General features: G+C 41.3%; 1 protein-coding gene across 1 annotated transcript; it reads right to left on the reverse strand.

Moving 5' to 3' along the window:
• Window positions 1-356: 356 nt before the first annotated feature.
• On the reverse strand, window positions 357-26,263 carry LOC126212912 (prostamide/prostaglandin F synthase-like). The gene is made up of 5 exons (XM_049940417.1): window positions 26,077-26,263; window positions 14,162-14,366; window positions 11,260-11,375; window positions 5,628-5,805; window positions 357-3,712 (listed from the first exon to the last, which is right to left on the reverse strand). Exons 1-5 carry the CDS (start codon window positions 26,143-26,145, stop codon window positions 3,585-3,587), a joined length of 696 nt encoding a protein of 231 aa, XP_049796374.1. The 5' UTR covers window positions 26,146-26,263; the 3' UTR covers window positions 357-3,584.
• Window positions 26,264-26,624: the final 361 nt, after the last annotated feature.

Consider the following 26,624-nt stretch of genomic DNA (forward strand, 5'->3'; position numbering starts at 1 on the left):
CCTGTCGGAAAAGTGGCACCGCGAGAGTTCCCTCGATTGCTACCGGCATCCACCCGAACTCGTACCCGGTGGCTCCCCGAACTGTGACCGGTATAGGCACGTGACTTCCCTCACCCTCAACTTACCTGATCGTGTCGCAAGTTGCAGGTGGCCGAAAGTGACCGCTGTAGCACCACAGTGGAGTGGCCGTGTGGTGTTCTTCAGTCTGGCGAGAAATATAAGTGTCTATTACTCGTCCTAAATCGACACTTTTTTATTACTCTTCTACAAAATCAATATGTGTAACACAGAAAATTACGAAGAACATTCGTAATTTTGTTAATAGTCTGTGCTGAGGGTAATTAACAATTGTCTAGTCCATGTGAAAGACATTTATTGGAAGAATATATGACATAATACAGTGCGAAAATGCAACTAAAGAGCTACATCAGTATAAAAAGTATATAACAACAAAGCTTCAGAAACACCGCAATATAAAACATATCCGTAAAAAAAACTCATCAGTCTTCACTTATCAAGAGCAAACGGAGGTATTCACATCCAAAAGTGTGTGTCCGAGGAGCAGCCTAGTGTGCGTCTGTCAAAATTCTAAATATCACTCTCAGACTTTGCATTACGCTCGCTACAAATGGCCGAGACAACTGCTCCCCGACACGGGACCCACTTTTACCTTTTACTGCCTCCGAACAGTGTTTTTAAAAAGACTACCCAATATAAGAATACAAATGCTTCGAAAAGAGCTTTACAAATTGTGCCCACACATTTTGTGATGTAAGTACCTAGCAGAGTTTAGACAGTCTCAACTGCAGTACACTTAAACTGTGACCGATGAACGAACTAAAACACTTAGTGGAAGAAATTGCCACAACAGATACTCTTAACCTCAAACGAAATCCTTGACACTGTTGTGGCTTAGCAAAAAAGTTGGACAAAATTAATGGAACATTAGTAATGTACATATAAAATTCCAGTAGGCTAATACAAGAAAATGTATATCACATTCTGCTATTTTGAGAGAGTTGCTGATAGTATATGAAATAAAATACAAATTCACATCTAACATCTAAACACTGACAACGTAGCTTGAAGAATATAATGGTAATAATCACTAGGCTCATTTTCACTATGTGTAAACATGATGAATGTCCTGCGTGTTACTCCAAGAAACTGCCACATACACCGTAAGACGTGCCTCTGGCAACTGAGAAGTAAACAAAACAGTAAAAGTTTTACATCCTGTGTAAGCAGATGTCTGCTTCTCCCACAGCATCTTCTGCTTTGTATGTTTCAGTCCTCTAGTGAAAATCCCTCCAGCTTCAGGTTCTTTATTCCTACGTTACAGACGAACTACAAAATTTGGTATCTGTTAGGGGCGCAGTTATCTAAACATCTGGTTCCGATAGCCATTTTACTGATGGACCATCGATGTTCCCCAAATGTCACTGTAGAAAGACTCGTACTGAAAATTAACTTAGTGTGAACCTGAACTTCAACAGAATTTTAGAGGCTGTTCACGGATTTTTTTCCGGGTATTTTGGTATAAGGAAAAGTTATATTGTGCACATAGTAGGTCCCCATAAATTTGTGGCCACAGCAGACTTCGATGTGACGCATAACGATAAATCTTAAAAGGTAGCAAGCCGCACTTCAGACTCTCCTGTGGGAGCTAAGTGCTTATTCTGAAGGTAGACTTTGGGTCTGAGAATAGGCCACGTGGTCTAGTGGTGAAGTGCACATTCGGAAACCGGGAGGTTGCCGCATCAAATCCCGGTCAGACAACAGAAATTCAGTCTGCTTTTAATCTAGTCTTCACGTCTCAAACAAGGTGAGAGTTCACTCTGAACAACAAATTGTTCAGATTCCACATTAAACTGTACGTCCCCTTTGCCCAGTTGAATAACTGAGGTATATTAGGGACACAAGAAGTCCCCACAGAGGTACCCGACGAAAAGACTTTTGCCTGGTCATTCATCTCATCTCATATAATTAATTTTTTCATTACAATATAATTGGATAGATAAAAAATCTACTCACCAGGTGGCAGCAGGATGAAACGTGTAGAAGTTAAGGAAATGTGCAATCTTTGTGTGCTAGTGGCTCCCTCTGGCAGAAGAAGGATGAGGGATGCAGGAAAAGGACCGACAAGGTTTAGGAAATAAGCCGGTCGATGTATTACGCTCTCAGGTTTTCGAATCTCGTCCGGTGCAGTCCCCGACAATCGGTCTTTCCTTCTCATTCCCTCGTGGTACGTCTGCTCTGACCAGGGTTCCAGATGACTTCAGTAGCTCTCCACATTCTGTAAACCTTGTCAGTCCTTTTTCTTCATTCCTCTTCCTGCACCTTTCACCCTTCTTGCAGAAGGTGCTACTGGCCTCAAAAACGTCCACATTTCCTCGAATTTTGTGTGCCTTTTCTCCCGCTGCCACTTTGTGAGTAGACTTTTTATCTAGCCAATTATATTATAGTTCTGAAAATTAATTATGTTAGCAAGATATCACTCTGACCAAACAACAGAGGTAAAAGTAAAGTGTATGGTGAATAATTTAAGGAATAAAAGTAACAATTTGCTGAATAGTAGAGCTGGCAAGTCATCAATAGACACAAACAAGCTTCACAATACTGATAGGTTTTGGACAAATTCTTCCTCAAAGCAACAGGGCATGCACGCATGCACGCATGTACACACACCAAATGCCTGAAGAAGAATTTATCTAAAAGCTAGCATTCTCATTTTTTTGACTCAAACCTCACACAGCGGACATTTCCTTATTTCATTTATATTCCACTGAGGACCTTACATTACCACATGCAAGTACTATGCTACAAAAATATGAAATTGCTTGTTCCTGAAAAAGTGACATTTTCATGTCCAATTAAATTTATTACCATGCTGAGCAAGTAATTACAGTATTTTCCACTTGCAATATATTTTATGAAAGTGAAGCAGCAGTTCATTTTAGATAGTATAACATTAAATTTATTCACAGCAGTGTGTATAGAGATAATAGTTAATCACGTTATGGAAGAGAATTATTAAGATTCGGTTTAGAGATGACAATTTAATAAGTAATTACCATTAGTGATAACTTTAGAAGTAATAAGCCAACTCTCAGTACGTGCGTGTGCGTGTAACGAGGCCGGCAGAGCCACCAGACGACAGGACGTCAGCTTTAACGGTCGACACCCGAGCCTCGCTCTCGAGACAGTTCCGGCTAATATCTGACCGTAGCCACAAGCCGCGACGCAACACCCCTTTCCCCGACAGAAATGCCCATTTCTCAGGGCAACCGATAATTCTAGTCCTTCACATAAAGTGGGTGGGAAAAAACACAGACGCAACCATTTAACGTAACGAGTCGCACACAAAGTTCGCCGAGAACTGTCGACCTTCCGATACGCTCTTTAGAGACGGAACTGCAGAATTTTTGCATGTTTACGCACAGGAAAATGATAAAAATCGGAATCGAGTAATAGACAGAGAAATTGTGTCGCACAGACAGGTACAGGGGACACAGTGGAAAGATATACGTATATATACACAGGAGTAAAAGTTGGTTTTGTCACAAACCCTCCCGGAGGGAGAGCTACTCGGCAGCACTGGCAGCCTGCTGCTTCTCCGGAGTGCCGGCTGCGCCGTTCATCTCGCACTTGCCCTCCAGCACCTTCGTCCCGTCGCTCGCAGACTCCGCCTTTGTCTTCTCTTCCGTGTCACCTGCAACAGCCGGAGGGACTCCTCGACTCTGGTGGCACTCCGTAACAGTCAGTTGTCAGATTCCGACATCAACTGATAGCATTTGTAAATTTTGGAAAATCTTTCGGGTACGTTTGCCGGATACACTCTCTGAAATTCCGCATGTGTGGGCGCGCGCTCTCCACGCTACTCTACCCTGTGCGAGCCTCTCCTTCTCCGAAGAACTACTGCGACCTACGTCCCTCTGAATCTGCTTAGTGTATTCGTACTCTTTGTCTCCCTCTACAATTTTTACCCAGCACGCTACCCTCCAATACTAAATTAGTGATCCCTAGATGCTTCAGAATATGTCCTACCAACTAATCCCTTCTTCTACTCAAGTTGTACTACAAATTTCTCTACTCCCAATTCTGTTCAGTACCTCCTCATTAGTTATGTGATCTACCCATCTAATCCTCAGCATTCTTCTGTAGCACCACATTTTGAAAGCTTCTATTCTCTTCTGGTCCACACTGTTTTATCGCCTATTTTCACTTCCGTACAAGGCCACACTCCATACAAATACTTTCAGAAGCCACTTCCTGACACTTAAATCAATACTCGATGTTAACAAATCTCTCTTCTTCAGAAACGTTTTCCTTGCCATTGCCAGTTACATTTTATATCCTCTCTACTTCAACCATCATCAGTTATTTTGCTCCCCAAATAGCAAAACTCTTTTACTACTGTAAGTGTCTCATTTCCTAATCTGATTCCCTCAGCATTACCTGATTTAATTCTACTACACTCCATAACAAATTTCACTGCTATGCATCAAACATTTTGTTTATTACCTGGCCAAATAAATGTTTTGAGGAGGACTTCGACTTTTCCTTACGTGCGAAATTTGCTGAAGAATTCACCTAGAATTTCTTTAAGGATAATTATACTCTTTGCCACCCCTATTGCATAATTTGTGATCTATGAAAGAAATATGGAAAACCAACCTTAAAGCTCGGTCTTTTTTAGCGTGTTATCCTTCAACGTGCATCAAACACAAAGATGGTGTTAAGTTCTAAAGAACAGCATAAACGGTTGCTCTTCAGACCTGAAATTTTTCTAAATGGACGGTCCCTAAAGGGTTAAGTTTAGGACGAGAGTCAACCGCTCTGCAATTTAAGAAATTAATTGCAGATTCTCACATGTTACATAATGCATCTTGTGTGAAAGGAAATTTACTTTGAAAGTAATGTTTGTCAGACCACCAATCACAATATTTCCCTGCGACCTGTTAGAAATGTAAACAGCTGTGACATCACATTCATCGTAAGTGATTTGTTGTTACAAAGTACTGCGAAGTGTTTGTCCTAAAGAGTTTGACATATTTTGCTGTTGGCAGATACTCGTGCATGCAGTTTGTTTTGTTGTAAATAGTGCACTTCCTCTGCAACTAAAGCTTTATTTTGAAGTTATTGTCTAGTTTATGTTTTCTTGTGGGAGTATTTTTCTGCAGTTCTGGGCGAAAGTAAAATTTTTTATTGGAGTATCAGTTCCTATCAGTCGAAGACATAAAAATTTATCTGGAAACTAAACCGATGAAAAATTCGCAAAATTCTAAAAAATTCCTGGATTTTTCCCTGAAAGAAAAAATTCTTAGGATTTCCTGGGTGTATACAAGCTGTGTGGTGGAACTAGAAAGAAGGATCAGATTATTAAATAAAACAAAACTGCCCGCTTACTAAGATCGATTACAAAAGCAACACCCAGGGAGAACCAAGTTACGGTTCCCAAAAGCAAGTACTCATAAAGTTACTCAGTCGTGCATTACCAGTGTACACTTTTTGCACTCAATTACGTACACCGGTAACATGCGCGAACGAAATAGTCTGCCGTATTGGCAAAGTTAAAACAAATATTAATGACTTCGTAAAGTGAGGAAGGGTAACGGAGCTCTCACCCGCAGGTTCCGGCTGCAGCCCCAGAGCGGCCAGGATGGTGGCGTTGTCCAGCACCTCGGCCGGCCGCTCCTGCTTGAAGTAGGACAGCACGCCCGAGCCGCCCGCCCCCACCACCAGGGCGCCGCCGTTCTGCAGCCCGTCGCCGCGCAGGTCTCCTCCCAGCTTCATCGCTCGGCCCTGCACGGTGACAGAAACTACTTACGTACGCACTTCAAATGCTTCACACTAAGAATAATTCCAACTCCAAACGAGGCAACAACTGACACGAGTCGACATTACCGTTTATTTGTTTTTTTAGTTTTTATGTTTAGGGTTCTCAACTACTAAGGTCATTAGCACCCAGTCACAAATGTTAGTGCACTAATAGCGTAGAAAAACACAAGGGGGCAACATCAGAAAGTACTTACAAAGACGCAGAGAAACAAAATAAAAGAGTTACATCTTTCTGGACAAGTCCGTCAGTGTAATAAAACGAAGGACACGAGCAGCTGCTCGAGCATCGTCAGCTAAAAGTTCCTGTAAAGTAGACGGCAGACACAGGACGACACGAGAGTGAATAAAACGGGGTCAGGACAATAAAATATGGCGCACCGTCAACGGATGACTACACGGGCACTGCGGGGCGGGGTCACCGGACAACAGGTAGCGGTGGCTAAATCGGCAATGCCCAATCCGCAACCTGGCCAAAATGACCTCCTCTCGCCGGGAAGGGCGCGAGGAGGTAGTAAGAATCTCAAACATCGAAGCGGAAAATAAGGCACGGAAAAGAAGACGAGGAGAATAGGACAAGGAGAATGAGGTAGACATAGAAGTATGGGCATGAAAGCAAGAAGAGTGAACATAGGGAAAGACCAATAGAGGAAGAAAGCGTGAGGATGGAGAAAAACAAAGGAAACACGATCCTGGAGTTTTCAAACGTCCGTCTCCGGATGAAGGCTCGATACATTACTCCAAAGAAGAGGGAGTGTGAAGGGGAGGTAATGGGGTGAGGGGGGGGAGGTAAGGGAGTGAGGGGGTGGGGGGAGGGGAGGAAGGGGGGTAGGGGGGGAAGGGGGGTAGGGTAGCCCGGAAAGGAAGGAGAACTGCACTAGCTTGGGGTCCCGTGCTTGCCACGCACGTATCCACAAAAGAGTTGTGGACCCCCTGGGGGGTCGACGTTACCGTATAATCTACATCTGTACCCTATAGACCGTCACGAAATGCACAGCAGATGGTACGTCACAGTGAAGTGCACGGCAGAGGAAACACCCCGCCACAGCAGTTATTGGGGTTTCTTCCCGTTCCGTCACGTACAGAGCCCGGGAAGAATGATCGAATACCTCTGTGCGTACAGTAATTATTCTAAACTTATCCTCACAATGTCTAAGTGAGTGATACCTACGGGGTTGTTTTATATTTCTAGACACACAATTTAAAGCCAGATCTCGAAAATTTGTTAGCAGACTTTCTGGGGATAGTTTGTGTGTATCTTTGATAGTCACACAGTTCAGTTTCTTCCGTATCTCTCCAACACTTTCCCCAAAGATCACACAAACCTGTGATTGTTTGTGCTGCCCTCCTCTGTATACGTTCAATATGCCCTATTAGCCTTGGGTGGTACTGGTTACACACACTTGAGCAATATTCTACAACCTGTCACACGAGTGATTTGTCAGCAACTTCCTTTGTAGACTGACTGCACTTCCCCAGTATTCTACCAATAAACCAATGCCTACCATATGCTATACCAACAACTGTGCCTTCATATTCCTACTAGTTTTACACCCAAGTATTTACACGAGTTGGCCGATTTCAACAGTGACTCGCTGATGTTATAGTCTTAGGATATTATGGTGTTTTTTTTTTTTTTCCTGTGAAGTGTACATTTTTGAACATTTAGAGCAACTTGCCAACCTTTGCACCGCTTATCCATCCTATCCAAATCTGACTGAATATTGATGCAGCTTCCTTCAGACACAACTTATTGTAGATAAATGCATCATCCGCAAAAAGCCTGAGGCCGCTATTAATATTATCTGCAAGATCATTAACACACAACATGAACAGCAAGGTTCCCAACACACTTTGATGGGGCACACCTGAAGTTACTTCTTCATCTGACAATGACACTATCAAAGATAACGTGCTGCGTCCTGCCTACCGAACAGTCCTAATTCCAGAAACAAATTTCACTTCACACCCCTCACGATCGTACTTTCGACAATAAGCGTAAGAGCGGTACCGAGTCAAATGCTTTTTGCAAATCGAGAAACACTGCATCTACCCAGTTGCCTCAATCCGAAGCTTTCAGTACGTCACGAGAGAAATGTGCGAGTTGCATTTCACGTGAAGGTGCTTTCAAAATCTGTGCCGATTTGCACGGAGGAGGTTATTCTGTTAGATATACTGCATTGTGTGTGAGCTCCGAAAATGCTCTAAGATTTTACAACAAAGCAATATTAAGAATAATGGGTGGTAGTTTTGTGGATGACTAACTGCCCTTCTTGTAGACAGGTGTGAGCTGTACTTTCATCCGAAAACTGGGCACGGCCTTTTGTTCAAGCGACCTACAATAGACTATAATTAGAATGTGCTAACTCGGCCACAATTTCAGCATAGAATCTGATAGAGATTTCATTGGGCCCTGGAACTTTAATAAATCATAACTGCAAAATGGTGACAAATCATTTACAGAAAATAGGAAAGACAGAAAGGGGTGACCTGTTGGTGTGGGGGGCCAAGTTTGGGTTCTGGAGAAATTTAAGAAGACTCAAAGCAGTAGTGGTTTAATGACTTAGAAGATAAGTTATAATGAAGAGAGGCAAATTTTTCAGCTTCTGTAAACTCAAGAGAAGAACAGCAAAGCTCCACGTTCTGGCCCCAAAGGGCCAATTCACAGATAGCCGTGTTTTCCCCTGCTGGTGGAGTCGCTGGGTGCAGTGTGGAGGTCTGTGAAGTAAATGCACCACTCCTGTGGTCTCATCCTCTGAGCCACTAGTTCTCCAGCGAGTAACTGCCCAATTAGTATCACGAAGCCAAATGCACCTTATTCCAGTCCTCCGGCCGAGGAAAAATCCTTGGCAGTACGAGTAACTGAATCCGGGTATTCTGTACAGCAATTGCACAATGATAACTGAGCAAGAGTGAACAGATTTCAAAAAAGGTATCAACATTACTGACTAAAATATACTCTTTGGGATCTAAAGGTGGCTAGGACAAAATACAGGGAGTGAAATATTATTTACAACTAGCACTGAAAGCGGACCGCACAGTTATAAGATGAATATATCAAAGAAAGCAACACGAGGGTAACTGAGTGTACTGAAATTAGGTTAGGTGGTATCAAGGGGTTAGACTGGGAAATGAGAGACTAAAAGAAAGACACACTTTGTTCACAAAATGACTGATGATAGCTTCAGTAGACAAGATATAAAGACAGGCAATAGCAAAAAATTCATTTCCCAAAATACAGCAAATTTGTCTTAAGTGTTATGAAGTCTTTTCATAAGATACTTGTCAACAGTCGTCTTCTGTGGAAGTGAAACAGACAAATAGTTCAGACGAAGTGAATACAACCTTACAAAATATGGGGCTGTAAAAGAACATTTAAAATTCAGATGGGCATATCCAGTGATTTCTTTTTATTACTTGGATGTCAGCACCAGCAGCCTAAAAATGTCAGCCACAGATGCTCTTATTTCATCTCACCTAACTGCAACACGGCTGCCACAAAAAACACCGACCGAAAATACTTCTCGATTCTCCTCACACCCGTCTACAAGAAGGGCAGTAGAAGTGATCCATAAAACTACCATCCAATATCATCTACTTCAATTTGTTGTAGAATCTTTGAACACTTTCTGAGCTCACACATAATACACTATCTCAAACAGAATGACTTCGTCAATGCCAACCGGCACAGATTCTGAAAACACTGATCGTGTGAAAACCGACTCGCACTTTTCTCACGTGACAACCAGGTAGATGCAGTGGTTCTCTATTTCCGGAAAGCATCTGTCTCAGTACCGCAACTACACTTATTGCCAGTAGTAGCACCCACATCCCATGTCCTCCGTTATTTATTAGATTTATTTCAATCTCCACCATCCTCTACAGTTTTTGCGCTCTACAGCTAGGAAAGTGCTTGTAACTTTGTTCTGGGATATGTACGATAGATCACTGGTGGACTTTGCCGAACACGGGACCACTGTGAATGCTGCAGCCTACGTTACAACTTCGGTTAAGCTGCACCGTGCCTTTTGTGGCGAGCGCCACAACACTACTGCCGAGAGTGTCTAACTACTTCGCGATAATGCTCGCCCCGCACGTTGCTGCTCCTGTTTGTGAGAAAACAGCCAAATTTGTGTGGGAGGTGCTCCAGAATCCACCATGCAGTCCGGACAGCACACTGTCAGACCTTCATCTGTTTGGTCCCGTGACGAAGTTTCTGTCCAGCCGACACTGACAGATCCGTTAGTGTAATAGACACACGGTGTGCTGGCCAGCCTGTGGATGGGTTTCCATCTGCCTCTGTGAATGCAGGCCGGTTCCCCTTATTCCAGCTCAGTTACACTACATCGGCAATTGCTGCACGAACACTGTCTCTACGTACGCGCACACCGTAATTACTTTACCACGCAATTATTGGGGTTACACTCGTCCGGAATAAGACATTCCATTGGCGGGAAGGTTGTGTGTCCGCGGGGGGCCAAAACGCAGAACACTAGGCTCGGTGAGAGGCAGCAGTGGGGCGAGTGGACTGCTGTAGCCTGCTGTGGGGTTGTGTACCACTCAGGGCTACGACAGGGACGGAGCCTCTCCACCATTTCTAGGTCCCCAGTTCAATACATACATACGTACATACGTGGCTAATAAATATAAAAAATTAGTGACCACCACATAACTGCTAAAAGAATGAAACACCACGTAACTGCTAAAAGATCTAAGTACCTATAACGAGACTGTCTGAAGCTTTGCAAGGTTGTTTGTAGACAATGTTGTTTTCCAAAGGCATGCTGCAGTACGAGAAGACAACAAAATGCAAGAAGACCTACAGAGGACTGACGACTGGTTCCTCAGCTGGCGGAATTAATCAGCAGAAATAGTGTCTCATTTACGTCACCCAAACTGTTGACTTCAGAACCAGTTTACGACAAAAAAAATTGTGACTGGCAATAACGATGTCGTGCCGGCACAACCTTTGTCATTTACGCACCCGCTACAGAGTTAGTAACAAGATTTTGTTTATTCGGAGATGTTATTCGATATTTGGGTGCAACATTACAATTGACAGTATTTAAATTCAGAAATATAAATAATGCCAGTCATTCTGCATCCTTGTACAATTTAGAACATAATTTCATATGTTTACATATCTCTGTACATATGTGAAACAATTTTTGAAGAAACTGTGGGGCTCAGCACATTTGTGGAAGATGACCGAGTGACATTTAGCTCTCAGCAGAGGCGCGAGCAGTTTCAGATGCCACGGTACAACTTTAAAGGCAAACAAGTGTTGCAGAGCTTCAAAACTGAAATGTACCAGCAGGTGGAATCTGAACTGTCAAGCGATGCCTCTTCCGATAACCGAATCTCTATACGCACTTCAACTACAAAACAGATGTAATCCTATCTCGACACACGATCTCTTACCTTTGCGATAGCAGCTCTGGATTCACTCGTGAACAGTGCGGCCAGAACACTGAACATGGAGAACCTTTTGAATGACAGAAACTTGTAGGTTTTCTTCTCGACATCGACAAAAAGCTCTGGAACGAAAAGATTAAATACAAATAAATCTTAGTACACTGAACCCACAACACTGACATTCGTCTTTTGTACAGTAACACACACAAACTATGATTAAGAGTGAAAGAGAGAAAAATGCAGTGAAGTCTCACCAGATATTGTGTTTCTTTAGGACCGAATGACATCAGTTCTGACTGTGACGAGGTTGGTTTTAAGGGTAATCAAAGGCTTTGTTACCAGTGCCCTTATTGAAGATAAATGTGCACGTTCTATGCTCCGATATAAGAGGTTTCCTCTTACCAAGCAGCAAATCCACAATACCTCGAATTGAACTCCCGTGTATAAAACAGCTTCAAACACCCGATTATTGTGCGACTTAGTTAATGTGTTAAATATATGACTAAGCATGTAAGTGAGAAAAATGTTTAGGAAGGTCTGAAATTACGCTTCAAGTTCGCTGGGAGTTGCTAAGTGCTCTCATTATTCACACTGCATGAATATAGTCTGTGTAACGTGTGCTCCATTTTAAACAAAAGCTAAATTTTCACTGTTTACAGCATTGTGTCTCCTTAACTGTGTAAAGTGAATGGAGTCAGTAGTAAAGAAGTAATAAATTAAAATGTTGTGCCCGATGCCAAAGTTTGACTGCACGTCAATAATTCGAGTCGTGAACGTTCCCCTTTCGTTGTTTTGTGAGGTGTCAGTGAGATAGTATAGGTATGAAAATGTTTAAAGTTCTCAAATACCGAATGAATATAGTCCAGCAATTCGTGTGCCATCTGTTACATTGCGTCAAGACAAACTGACAGTTTCTACCTGTATAACTCATCTTATTGTGTCAAAACTTTTAATGCAAGACCTTTTTGTTGCCCCTGGAAGCCGTTAGGTAGGCAACATGTAACTAGAATTAGGTTGCAGGAGGATAATTGCTTAGTAAAATTAGTAATACTGCTATGGTGTGGAACTACGCAAATAAATAAGTTCCCAGCCCAAAATTTTTCCAAGCACCTGGTCCTTAAAGTGTTAAGCTCAGAATGAAAGACAACACTCTGTGACTTAAGAACTTCATCACACATTCGCACTTGAACATAATTCACATTACGTAAACAGAAATTTACTTTCAAAGTAACGCTTCTCATACCATCATTCACAATATTTTCCCACAACCTGTCAGAAATGTAAACAGTAATGTCATTCTCACTGAAAGCAGATTTTACTGCTGCCGTATTACTCTCCTGTAGAGGGTGTTGGAAATTTAAAAAATTCTCATGTTTTTACCTGATGAAAAAAAAATTCTCTTTTCCTCCCGATTTCCTGGGTTGTCCTGAGGTGTATACATCGTGTGTAATTATGACCTCGATACAAATAGAGATGCCACTACAAAATTTCGCTGCGGTGTTAGTCCTCTACATAGTCTCCATTAAATGCGAAACATTACGGGATGACGGATGATCCACAGAATTCTATTGCAGAGGTCTGTATTTTGGCTGTCCAGGAATTATCTCTCTCAATATCTGCATCTACGCGAGTGTTTTGCAATTCACACTTACGTGACCGGCAGACGGTTCATCGAACCACATTCGAGCTATTTCTCTACTGTTCCACACACTAACAGTGAGCAGGAAAAACTAACACTTAAGTCTTTCTGTATAAGCTCCAATTTACATTACTTCAGTACGGCGACCGTTTCTCCGTATGTTGGTGAGTGCCAAAAAACTATTTTTGTATCCAGAGGAGAAAGCTGGTGATTGAAAATTCGTCAAAAGAACTCACTGCAATGAATTTCACCCTCGTTTTAACGACTGTCACCCCAACACACCCCAACTGTGGCACACTCTCCCGTATTTTGCGATAATACAAAACGAGGTCCCCTTCTTTGAACTATTTTGGTGCCCTCTGACAATCCTAACTGGTAACAGGTCTGTAGAACAAGCAATACTCTAGCAGACACCAGACAAGCACGGTGTACGCAGTCTCTCTAGTAGACCTGTTGCAGCTTTTAAGTGTTCTCCTTCCCGACAACATTATCTATGCAATTCAGTTTACGGAAACTTGTGGATTCATCGCGGCCAAAAGGGGCAAAGGACCAGTTGTCATCGGGCAATGTGACGCCGAGTATTCTTAGGACCACCTCGTCGTGGTGCTAACACATTATGTTCGCAAGGGACCCACGACGACGCTCCAGCTCATTCTGCACAGGACACAGTCACACGCGCTGCCTCTGCACTGTCAAATTTGCCCACATATTACACCAATACAATACCCAGGGACTTTTCTCGGACAGCAAAACTGTTGCGAAGCCGGTACTTCCAGAAAGGTGGTTTATCGATTTTTGAGGTGCAGCACTCCCCGAACAGCCAAATAGCAGACCTCCACAACTGCGGTCTCCGCCAAGTCGTCCACTGCCGTCGACACATTTTGCATCCGAGGGTGAATATGTAGGTGAAGACTGACACCGTAATCAAATTGCACGGATGCAGCTACATTTTTTTGAGGTGCCGTTTGAAACATTAAGATTTGCCAGTGAATTCAGTGACAGAACCAAATTTTACCCTGGCAGGAAAACCGACGACAATACGATCAGACGGCAGCCGTGCAAATTCTGCGCACACCATTATTCGGAGAACATTTTTAAGTGGAGTAACTCATAACATCGCCCACACGACATCCGAAGCAAGTCAACTAGGCAAAGTGCACGCGGAATTCACAAGGACATACAGTGACCGCAAAGCTGTAGTTATCGGGGAAAAATGTGTGCGGCAAATGACCAGCTGGCCGAGATAAACAGCTGTGTCTGGGCACTCACCTCCGTCAAAGAATTTCCCGTCACTGAATTCTTGCACGCCGATGTCCTCGGAACCTACCCCGATGAGGCGGACGCCGTTCTTCTGGAGTTGGGGTGCAATCTTGCTGACCTCTTTAGCCCACAGCCGGCAGAAGATGCACCCCCAGCGCCGAAAGAAGACTGCGACGAGGGGCTGGGTCGCCCACAGCGACGACATCTCCACCACCTGGAACAGCACGGCACAGCCCAGGCGTTTTTGTTGTTGTTGTTGTTGTTGTTGTGGTCTTCAGTCCCGAGACTGGTTTGATGCAGCTCTCCATGCTACTCTGTCCTGTGCAAGCTTCTTCATCTCCCAGTACCTACTGCAACCTACATCCTTCTGAATCTGCTTAGTGTATTCATCTCTTGGTCTCCCTCTACGATTTTTACCCTCCACGCTGCCCTCCAATACCAAACTGGTGATCCCTTGATGCCTCAGAACATGTCCTACCAACCGATCCCTTCTCCTAGTCAAGTTGTGCCACAAACTCCTTCTCCCCAATTCTGTTCAATACCTCCTCATTAGTTATGTGATATACCCATCTAATCTTCAGCATTCTTCTGTAGCACCACATTTCGAAAGCTATTTTCTTGTCTAAACTATTTATGATCCGTATTTCACTTCCATACATGGCTACACTCCATAAAAACACTTTCAGAAACGACTTCTTGGCACTTAAATCTATAGTCGATGTTAACAAATTTTTCTTCTTCAGAAACACTTTCCTCGCCATTGCCAGTCTACATTTTATATCCTCTCTACTTTGACCATCGTCAGTTATTTTGCTCCCCAAATAGCAAAACTCTTTTACTACTTTAAGTGTCTCATTTCCTAATCTAATACCCTCAGCATTTCCCGACTTAATTCGATTACATTCCATTATCCTCGTTTTGCTTTTGTTGATGTTCCTCTTATATCCTCCTTTCAAGACACTATCCATTTTGTTCAACTGCTCTTCCGAGTCCCTTGCTGTCTCTGACGGAATTAGCTCAGGCATGCGCCCGCCAAAGTGATGTTGTGGGGAGAGTTGCCCGACGCTATCTTAGCGTTACAAATAGTGACAGCGACACACGTTTCTCTCACCTGAGCTACATCGGTCAAGCATTTATAAATTTATATTTCCAATATATTTACAAAGGCATTAATTCGAAACATTCACACAATTTTATTCCTCCTCAGAGCCGTGTGTCTTATGAGACGTTACAACTCAGAGTATAAAATTATTGTTAATTATTGAGGAGAAAAAAAAAGCAATCAAAAAGTATAATTACAGAATTAAGAGAAAACAACCAGTAACTACAATATCGGCGATTGATTATTGTCTCTGGCTTAATAACAGAAAACTTAAGTTTTATAAATAACTATCGCTAATCTCTAAATAGTCTCCTGCTTTTAGATCAAATCATTTGAAGAATCTGCAATTAAAGAGAAAAATAATTTTAAATGTAAAGAAAGGGAATATTACCACTGTCTAACAAAATAAATGGTGATATGTGAGGTTTCCTCGTACTATTTGGAAGTCTGGCACAGATGAGCCAGTGAACAAAACCACAAGGAACACTGCAACCTTTTAACTAACTTTTTATTTACAGTCATGTAGAACTTTATAAAAGACATCATATTTATGCCAGTGACTGTAACACTTTCTTTATTTCACGACTGCAGTTTCTGCCTTAGGTCATTATCAAGCAAAGATGTTATGGCTATTAGGCCATGTCAGCCTAAAACGGCCTAATAGCCATAACATCTTCACTTGATAATGGCCTAAATCAAAAATTGCAACTGTGAAATAAAAAAAGTGTTACAGTCACTGGTGTAAATATGGTGTGTTTTATAAACTGCAACCTTTGTAATGTGACAAGATACTACAGCTTTCAAAGTATTCTACTTCCTACCTCAGCAATTGCTGGTGTGCAGACACAGCAGTAGTTTAATATATCGAACTGAATTTTTATGTATGAAAAAGATTTTGTTTGTGTATTACAAAATTATAAGAAACATTTTTCTGTTTCATGTCAAGAGCCAGAGTGATGCAGCATGTTGACAGCAGAATCTCACTTGCGGCAGCCACAGATGCTGAGCTGGCCGCTCAGGGTAAAACCCACTCTTCTGAAGCCAGATATAGTGCCACACCTCGTATAAACGTTACAATAAATGATGATAAAAATAGTCAAAATTAGACAACTTGTGTTTCAAACCAGACCAACATACCTCAAACATCTGCTTTACAATTGTCTAAACTGAAGCCAGTTCACTGACAGAAGCAGACCATACAACACACTATACACACCATCTTTTCCAATAGCAGAGAACTGTTAATACTACTTCCTTCTAGCTTAGTGACAAAAAGTTTTCCCTGCTGTCAAGTAATCTTATTTTATTTCCGTCGAATGCAGCCATTTGCTCGTATTATTCTAATTTTGGGGCAAAAATGATACGTGCCACATATTACTACGAATATGTGACACACGTAGATAAAAATGCCTACTGTGTGCCACACACAGTAGGCTGCAACTTAACTTCCTCTGGATAATGTTCACTAAAAACTTGGCTCACAGATGTCTCACGGTCGAACTATACACTGTCTGCTTTACGCTCTGATGCCGTAGTGACCAGTCGATCCACTTCACTGGTGATCCAATAGTCAATCGGTTGAGGGTAGATACGTAATCTGAGGTAAACATTACTAACAAATATCAGGCAAATCACAGTAATAACATATGCTACACTCTAGACATATTTTCCATAACAGTGACTCGACAAGATACAGCTTCCTACTGAACGGTGGTCCTTAATGAAGTAAAATGCGAGTTCACCTAGTAAAACAATCCCTTTTCCAACTTATCTTTCAGTACACGAGTGATGATAGTCTCCAGTTTTTATAACCACAAGCTCAGATTCTAAACTAAAGTCCACGCGTAACAAAACAGTTCCGTGCCCTGACAGTCTAACTCACAATCGAGAGTCTCTCTTCAGAATCTCTCACTAGGCTGCACCCACAATTGCAGAAAACACACACAAGTCTCTGACGGTAGTAACCAAACACCCACTCTCACCATAAAAGCCAAATCAGCTCCCCGAAAGAAAAAGTCACAAGGTGTTGGGTGAGGCGACCGGGGGAGCCTACGGAACAAAGTCACACCATCTGTACCACTACGTCCAATCTGGCAATGAACATCGGTGCTCCGACAAAGCGTTCTGTCAGAAGGCGAAATTCTTGAAATCTGTAGTCAGATTTGGAAACTGTCACAACTGCAAAATGTCAAGTTAAAAGCTACCCATCACAGTCTTCTCGCAGAAGAAAAATAGTAAGTACAGCTACACCTGTGATGCTGCAAACAAAAAGTAAGCCTTCAGCAAATCTCATTCGTGCACCACAATTTCATGAAGATTCTCAGTGCCCCACACTCTCAAACTGTGGTGAAACACACTTAAAAAAAAAAAAAAAAAAAAAAAAAAGAAAAAAAAAAAAAAAAGAGGGGGCAGGGGGTTGGTTCCTTGCAGAATATCAGCTTGAAGGCAAAATATTCGTCTCATGTAGTCTAGTACATGTCTAGTACATAGAACTCTTCTCACTTTGACATTTTGTCGAGGCACTGGACTTATCGGCAACTGATATGCACGAAGCAAACTCCGAGTTTACAATTCTATTCGTGCATCAATCATATTTGCACATATAATACTTTGGAAATATAGAGAACTTCGAAAACAAATGAATAATTCATCCATTCAGAAAGCTGTTGCACTCAGCGACTGTTATATCGATTTGTAAATTATAGATTGCAGCGATAAGTCTTCCTTTTTAAATTTTATTGGGCAGATCTAGATTTCGGCTAGAAGCTAGCCATTCTCAATGCACTATTATTTTCACTCAATACATGAAATTCCCTGTTGGTCGGGCTTCATCCCCAGTTCATTGAATAATTTACAGTAACCCTCCATTTACTTAACCACACAGGAAGTTTTGAAAGAAAATAGTTACATACATCTGTAATAACAGACATCTGTTTACAATACACAACACACTGTTTCAACAAACACCCTAGAATCATCAAATTTAGATAAATGGCAAATTTGCAGAAGCAACCAATGATTTATATTGTTAATGTCCTTTTGTATATGTTTTAATTTGCAAGCTCTCACTTTATGTTAGATGCTCACTGAAGGAATGCATCACAGTACACTTCACTTTGAACTTCAGACAAGGGGATCAAAGTCTATACACAGTTTCTACATTTTTTCCTTTAATACTGAAAATAACAATTAAGTTGGTACACATTTTTACTGTCAGCAACAAAATCCCGTAAGTTGCCCCAAATCACTCATTTCCATTCGTCCACTGTCCAGTAGCATTACTCTATACACCAACCCAAATGCGTGTCAGCACCGACAATAGAAATGTGTGGCTTACGAGATGCCGCTTGCCCATTCTTTTAAACTCTGCCTCGCTGGCGGTAGCACTCAAACACACGAGTGATTCCTTCCACTGATTTTGTGCAATTTTTTACAACCGCCGTCCGTAAGGCTCGACGGTTCCCTCCCGTCAGAATACGAGGTCTGCACAGTATCTTAATAGCTGCAGTTGTTCTTTCACGTTTCCACTCCACTGTAATAACAGTAATAACCAACCACAAGTACAATAACAATCAGATGACTAGTCTACGTTTCAAGTCACTCAGCTGTCCTCAATGGCCTATCCTGCTTCTCTACTGACAACACAGTAACACCTTCCCCCCCCCCCCCCCTGCCCCCCTTTTACACTGGCAGGTCTGCATCTTGTGACCTCGCGTACGCAATTCTGTATTACACAGGGACAGCCAGATCCTCTGGATCATATGCTGTACGAGTTCACTCCATTGTTTGTTACTATTCAGTTTCACCCCAAGAAATTTTATGCACTGTTTCACTTATTGCACAGGTGTTATGTCTGCTTCTAGTAATAAAGTGTCACTTGTTTGTAACCAAATAATGTACGCCTCTACGAGATTTAAACTCTAAACTGGTGCGAATCAATTGCGCGCCTGCTCAGTTACCATCTCAGCTTGGACTGTTAAGGTTGAGCTGGAGCCTTAATTACTAAGTTTCTGTTATCAGCAGCCACTGGGAGCACAGAAGAAACCAGCTACCCTACAGCCACAATACACTAATTCTTCAGACAAATCAGTACAAACAGCCCGACTGACTGTGCTCCTCTGACAGTGCACAAACCTATCGGCCGAGTCTTCCAATCCACGAGCGTCTTCAAAACGATATACTTCGGCAAGATTTTCACCGTCTACAGCACGATAAGGAAATCTAGAAAGATTCCCCTTGCAGTGCCCAAATTTACAGTCGTCACCTTTCGTACCGTAGGCATCTCGTCCAGTAAAGACTGGTTGCCGAGCAGACAGCGAAGAGAACACAATCTCGATGCTGCGTGCGTCCGACAAACCTACTGACACACCGACCGGAAGCTGAGGCCTGCAACTCTCGGCTGAAATATCTCTCGGCTAATATGGAAGTGCCATATTCACAAAACCTGAAACTCATCTTGTTAACAGCATTTACATCAGAAAATAAAACAAATTTTAACAATCAAACTTTTCCACAAAATAGTTATGTCAGTCTACAAGCAGCTAAACCCCATTTTCTCCTTCAGTGGACCAGTGAAGTTGAGGAATCAAAAATTAAACTTTGTGACACGAGATTTTAACTGAATGGGGTATGAATGCAGAGAATAATGGTGAACTGCTACAACAATGGACACATTCCAGTGAACTATCTCTTATTCGTGACAGTAGACTGTCAACTTACTTCAACAGCAGCCACCTGCAAACAGGATATAATCCACACCCAATTTTTCTCTTTCTTAGCATAATACAACAATGCACTAAAATATTACGCAGTCCTATTTGTAAGTCTTAACAAAGACCAATCCTGTGTCAGTCTCATTCAGCGATCCGACCACAGTGTGTTCCCTTTCACCTTTGATGTAACTTCACAAAAGCAGATTGCCCAAAATTCTTTTCTTTACTGAATGCCTTGCTCCAAAATATCAAACCCACTCCAGAAGCATATGACCAGTTCACAGAGACTGTTACGAACACTTTCAGTAATTCTATTCCCTGCAGATGTCGCACAAACTCCATTGAGGGTATCAATTCAAATGTGATCTTGCAACTACAAAATTACTATAATCCATTCAAACAGAACTCAGTGGGCGAAGAAACCACTGAACCACCACATGGCGTATGTTCTGTTACAGCCTTGTCAAACAGAAAGGAAGAGAGAGAGAGAGAGAGAGAGAGAGAGAGAGAGAACACGGATGGAAGAACTGGAGCAGTCAAAAGGCCTGGAGATGAAGATCAATAGAGATCCACCTATGAGTAATATCCACTAAAATGCAACTGCCAATGAGATTGCTCACCAACTTCTTATGAATGGAAAAACTGAACAAGAAGCCAAAACCAGGCAAGTTATGTGGAAGATACCTTCAGATAAAAATAAAACAACTCAATCAGAAAATGAAATTTAGTCTATTTCAAATTAGGAATATCTGCTAGTTTGGATGATATTCATCTTGAACATAGAAAGAAATTTCGAAGTTCAACAAATGAATAACTGATATAGCTTTGTAATAAATGCCTAAGGGCCTTAAAAAAAAAAAGTAACTGCTGTTGTTAAGCCTGGAAAGGACATTGAAGGAACTATAGGCCAAGACCTCTGCTGCATTGCCTATATAAGACTCCCAAAAGGATGCTACTCAACAGACTCGTCCAGGCTATTGATCAACACCACAATCCACAACAGGCAGGCTTCAGAACAAACAAAAGTGCTGTCACAAAAGTTCTTTACCTCACTCGGCACACTGAGAATGGGTCTGAAAACCGACAAACACGGGGATAGCTTTCATTGAACTCAGCACTGCATAAGACAGTGAACCACCGTATATTGTTACAGAAGATGTTTGCACTCGCAATGTACCTCAAACTTACCAGTCTGAGTCAACCTTACTGCAGAATTATAGGCTTTTTCTTAACTTTCAATGCCAACAGAGTAAATGGAGAATACAGAAAAATGGAATGCCGCGAAAAAGCAATTCAATACTTACACTAATGACAAACCACTCTCAAACACAAGAAATTTTATTTACACAGACAACTTTGCACTAGTTTGATATGGTGCAACCTTAAAAAAAGGTACACAGTGGTCAAAATATGAGGTACAGTGTCTTATAAACAACATACAGAAAATTAACTTATTTTAAACACAAAATACAGAGTACTACATATTATTTCTTTCCTTTCTCAGACCTTAGGTCTGGTTCGAAATGAAAGTGACGCGGACCTTGATCAAGCGTGACTTCCTTTTAACTGTACGGTATATGTTACATTGCGTTTAGGAACTTTCGGGTAATTGAACATGTATCAATAATTACAGATTTCAGTAGTTGTATATATATAAGTTTGGATGTAGCTGTACTGCGTTGATGTACTGGTGGATATTGCGTGGTATGACTCCTGTAGTTGAAAGTATAATTGGTATAATGTCAACTTTATCCTGATGCCACATGTCCTTGACTTCCTCAGCCAGTTGGATGTATTTTTCAATTTTTTTCTCCTGTTTTCTTTTGTATATTTGTCGTATTAGGTATGGATATTTCGATTAGTTGTGTTAATTTCTTCTTTTTATTGGTGAGTATGATGTCAGGTTTGTTATGTGGTGGTGTTTTATCTGTTATAATGGTTCTGTTCCAGTATAATTTGTATTCATCATTCTCCAGTACATTTTGTGGTGCCTACTTGTATGTGGGAACGTGTTGTTTTATTAGTTTATGTTGTATGGCAAGTTGTTGATGTATTATTTTTGCTACATTGTCATGTCTTCTGGGGTATTCTGTATTTGCTAGTATTGTACATCCGCTTGTGATGTGATCTACTGTTTCTATTTGTTGTTTGCAAAGTCTACATTTATCTGTTGTGGTATTGGGATCTTTAATAATATGCTTGCTGTAATATTTATGTGAGTGATTGCTTTGTGTATTTTGCTAGTTTCTGCTCGTTCTAGAAAGAATTTTCTTAAATTGTCTACCTGTCCATTATTATTATTATTATTATTATGAAACAATGTATTGAACATTCAAAAGCTCAATAGTTCACAGCAGGCACTGGAAAAATCATGACAAATTTCTATACACTCAGCACATCTCAACACGTTTCTGGAAACTTTTGTCAGTTCATTTGGTGTGATTTCGACAATCACAATGCAAATGTTTGTTTTCAACACTTCAGCTGTATGTGGGTTGTTACTGTAGACTTCACCCTTTAAATTACACCAAAAGTAAAAATCAGACAGATCAGGCGACCTGTGGAACCTGTACGTTCTTCTCCAAAAGCTTCATAGCTGTATGACATTCTGAAAATCTTGCTGGAAGAACACATACTTTTCTTCTTCCTCCATTAGCTGTGCTACGGACGGTTGCAACAATTTCGTTAATACACTTGAGAGTTTGTAGTGTTAAAGAAAATAGAACCTACAATCTGTTGATCTGAAACCGCACACCGAACACCTATTTTCAAATCGTGCAGAGGCCACTCACAGTAGTCTCTGGGATTGTCTGTTGCCTACTAGCACATTTTTTGAGAGTTCATGTACCCACTAAGGTGAAACCACGCTCTGCCCCAGTTAAAGTAAAGATTTGGATCCAGATAACTATCAGCGACATGCGAGAGTAACCGTTCGGAATAGTGATGTCGTGCGTAGCCCATACGTTTTAATGCTTGCATCACTCCTAGTATGTTTGCATATGAGACAGCTTCAACACATTCTGCCAGGATAGAGGTCTAGTCGATTTCCACGAACTTCTTGTGATATTGTCTCGCTCGCAGTGCACCTCCAAGTACTCGCCGAGAAGTCACTGTCGATCGTGAATGACTGAAGTTTGGGAACAACGGAGATCACCCACTGTTTGGCCATCGACAGCCTCAAACTAGGCAGAAATGAAAGGAAAGTATCCCCCGGATATCAAAGTCTTAAACGTATATCCAGATAATGCAAGACATCCACTGTTTAAGTCTTGCTACAGCCAGATGAACATCTTTCATCCAGCTGCAAGGACTCGTCGCTTAGGAGGACAGCGAGAGCGAACGTGGCCGATAACGCACTGTCGGTCATGTGCCCCCAATGCCCTTTCTGGTGATTTTCGTGCTCACACAACGTCTATTGCTTGCCGTATGTGCAGCTCAGTTTTGGAGAAATGTTATCGGAATGTAGATACGATTAATTCCTTTGTCTAGTTTTTGTAATCTAAACAATACAACTATAATTATCATGTAATCCCCTATCTATTTAACTATATATTTGGCATATTTCTGACACGAGTAAATGAAAATAAAATCAGCAACCATTACATTTTTAATCATCCTTTAGTGGTTGTTATGTAGGACAGAGGTACAAAAGCAAAGGGACAGATTGTGTAAGTTTCCTCTTCAGAACAAAGATGAACTCTCCAACCCACACAGCCTGCCACAATTACTGTGTGTTGCCAGTTTTGAAACCGCACAGAGATGAACGAGATTTATTTATCAGAAATTTATTGACGATTGTGACTTACAAGCAAATAGTCTGCACACAAGGGTCGACAGAAACGTCCGATCCCAATTATCTGTTTCCTCCAATTTCTGTTTTAGTTTATTATATTTATCTTTCTTATCTGTTCGTTCTATCCTGTGAGATTTTTTTTTAAAGACAAAAAACACTAATCAGCTACTGAAGCATCTTTATCTTCTATGGGTTGCAGGAGTTACGACCCCTGGGGAGGTGGTTGGGTATTCATGCATGGCTGTCTTCACTTACACGTTGTAGCTACGCAAGGCGTCTAAATTTGTTTATATTTAGTTTGCTCCCCACCCAAAACACTCCATTTCCCGCGCTTGTCCCGTTAGTGTCATTAGGCTTCTTGTGGAAAGTGTGTGTGTGTGTGTTTTTGTTTCCGCCATATTTGTGACGTCATGGGTCAAAGCAGGCGGGCGGGATCGGACGCTTCCGTATTTCCGCACACAATACTGAAAGTGGCGTACATAAAATTTTAGAACAGTATTTACTACAACTCATTACACATTCTTTTGCTAGTTCTATCAAGACTGCTCATTGCTTGGTGGCAATGACACAAAAAGAGTCTAGATATTTCAGTATAGACTAGGTAACAGATATTCGCAGCAGTACAAAACCAACTGCACATAAGAGTAGTACATACACAGAAACATACATTCTTTCTCAAATTTATATTTGAGAAAATTTGAGGTTTTATTGCTTGCTGTTCCTATCCATAGTGTAATTACAAAATTGTACAACTGCATACTGTGCAGCACAGCCTGTATTTCAAAATGCGTAACATCTGTATGTAATTGTGGTTGGTATTTTATGTGCCTTATGAGCAAATGAGTAAATGACTGTCCATGAAATGCGGATAGCAGTTTTCGGGTACAAATGGTCCATGTTTTTCTAACGCTTCCTTCAATGTTCAGGGCCAATACTTCAGTTTTGTTTCTACATGACTAAAATAAAATTATAACTAGGTAGGTGCAACTTTAACAACGACTAACATTTTTTTCTGTAATAATAATGTTAAAAACATCACTATCAAATTAATATTAGCATTAATAAGGCTGGAACGTAACAGTAATACAACTGCTCTACTTTGAGAGGACTGAGGGTCATATGCACAAGGAAAATAACTTTGTCGCTGAAGCACATCAAAGGTTCTTCTGTTTAAGCACAATAATTCGTTTGTAAATTACAGAAACTGTGGACTCAATCATACACTGTAAAAGTAGGGCCAGAGAAAGGTAGTTTTCTCAGAATAATTTCCTGTTTCAATACAATGTTATCTGCCTCTGCCCAAAGCAGGAGCATTAAGAGAGGATATTATCTCTCAAGTTATGTAAGTATTGCCTGATAACTTTTTCGTTTACTCTTCCAAAGAATCTCGTCTGACCCACACAGCATGAATCATGAAGTTCGTCAGAAGGAATTACACAACCGCAAACTATGTTCAGTCTTATCTCTCGCTACAGCTTCTATACTGTCCAGGTATTAGACATCTTCGGGCTATTGCAACACCTATTCTGTCGCAGAAATATCCACGGAAATTTCCTATTCTAGCTTTTAATGTACTTTTATGTATTGCAAGCAAACGTCTTCCTTCCGGTCGATTTTCCAAAACTCAAACATATCTAACATAACATTCCCAAAACTTATGCGAGTCTCAAAGTTATCAGTACTACCATTACTTGCTCAGGATGACAACCGTAGACCCGTTCATGAGTCGGGAAAACTTGCAAAATGTAACAAAGGAATCCACAATTTAAAAAAAATAGATAAAGATAAAAAACAGAGCGAACCAAAAATAGGCCTATATTTCGATGCATTGACTTGACAGAAGTAAACGAACAGTGAAGATCTACGTGAAAATAGCATTTGGTATGCTGTAGCGGTAACATTTCCCTGACATATCCGCGCAAAAAAATACATAAATAAAATAAAAAAAGAGGCTTTGTGAGCTGCACACTAGACACCCGAGGGGGCCGCTTTTGTTAAAAGCTTTGTAAGTAATAATATCAAATGCATTTCTTGGTCGTCATCAGTGAGAGTTAAATTTATTGCTTTCTTATCGCAAAAACTAGACAGTTAGAGGTCTTAAACGCACACCATTCAATTATAAAGCTCGGACTCATTATATAGGACGCTACTCTAGTTGATAATCGCCATAATCGCAGAGCTCAGTTCCGACCGTGATCTAAACATTATGTATGTTTTAAATTCAACAGCAGCTCTATCGAACGGCGGTTGCACGTAGTTTGTACGAAACTACATGCACAATACCAGCACAACATAATGCACTGCTTTCGTGACTTACCTCCCCCGTAGCAACATTCTTCAGCTGATTCTTCCCCAGAGCATCAAGGTCTATCTTTGATTCGGTCATTTCAAATCAAAAGCGTAACGCTGTGACAGATTATCACTACACTCCCTAGACAGTGCAAGAAACTATTCCGACGCCGGACAGAAAAGCACTCGTAACCTTGGGCTCAGCCAATAAAGACGCACTTGTACCTTACGCAGTACTCGCCAGATGGCTGTATTGTCGCTTACGTAAGGTACCGCGCCCATTCGAGTTCCCTGGCATGACAGAGGGAATAGCATGTTTCCACAGCACTGTTGAGTGGCATTTGAGGCGTTGGGGCTACCCATGTACATATTTTCGTAAACTGCGTAAAATTAATATGATGCCAGATTTCGACACGTGTAATTTGATGTATAACGATTAATGTTTACTACCCCGCCCAAACAGACCGACTACACTCTCTCCCCGACCCCGGTACAGCATCTACTCTTAATGTCAGCCAGTAGAAGCGTTTCCAGTACAGATCAGAAAGTTTAAAAGTACTTATAATGAATCTAGAC

The sequence above is a fragment of the Schistocerca nitens genome, chromosome 11 (genome assembly GCF_023898315.1).
Source record: "Schistocerca nitens isolate TAMUIC-IGC-003100 chromosome 11, iqSchNite1.1, whole genome shotgun sequence".
Classification (NCBI taxonomy): domain Eukaryota; kingdom Metazoa; phylum Arthropoda; class Insecta; order Orthoptera; family Acrididae; genus Schistocerca; species Schistocerca nitens.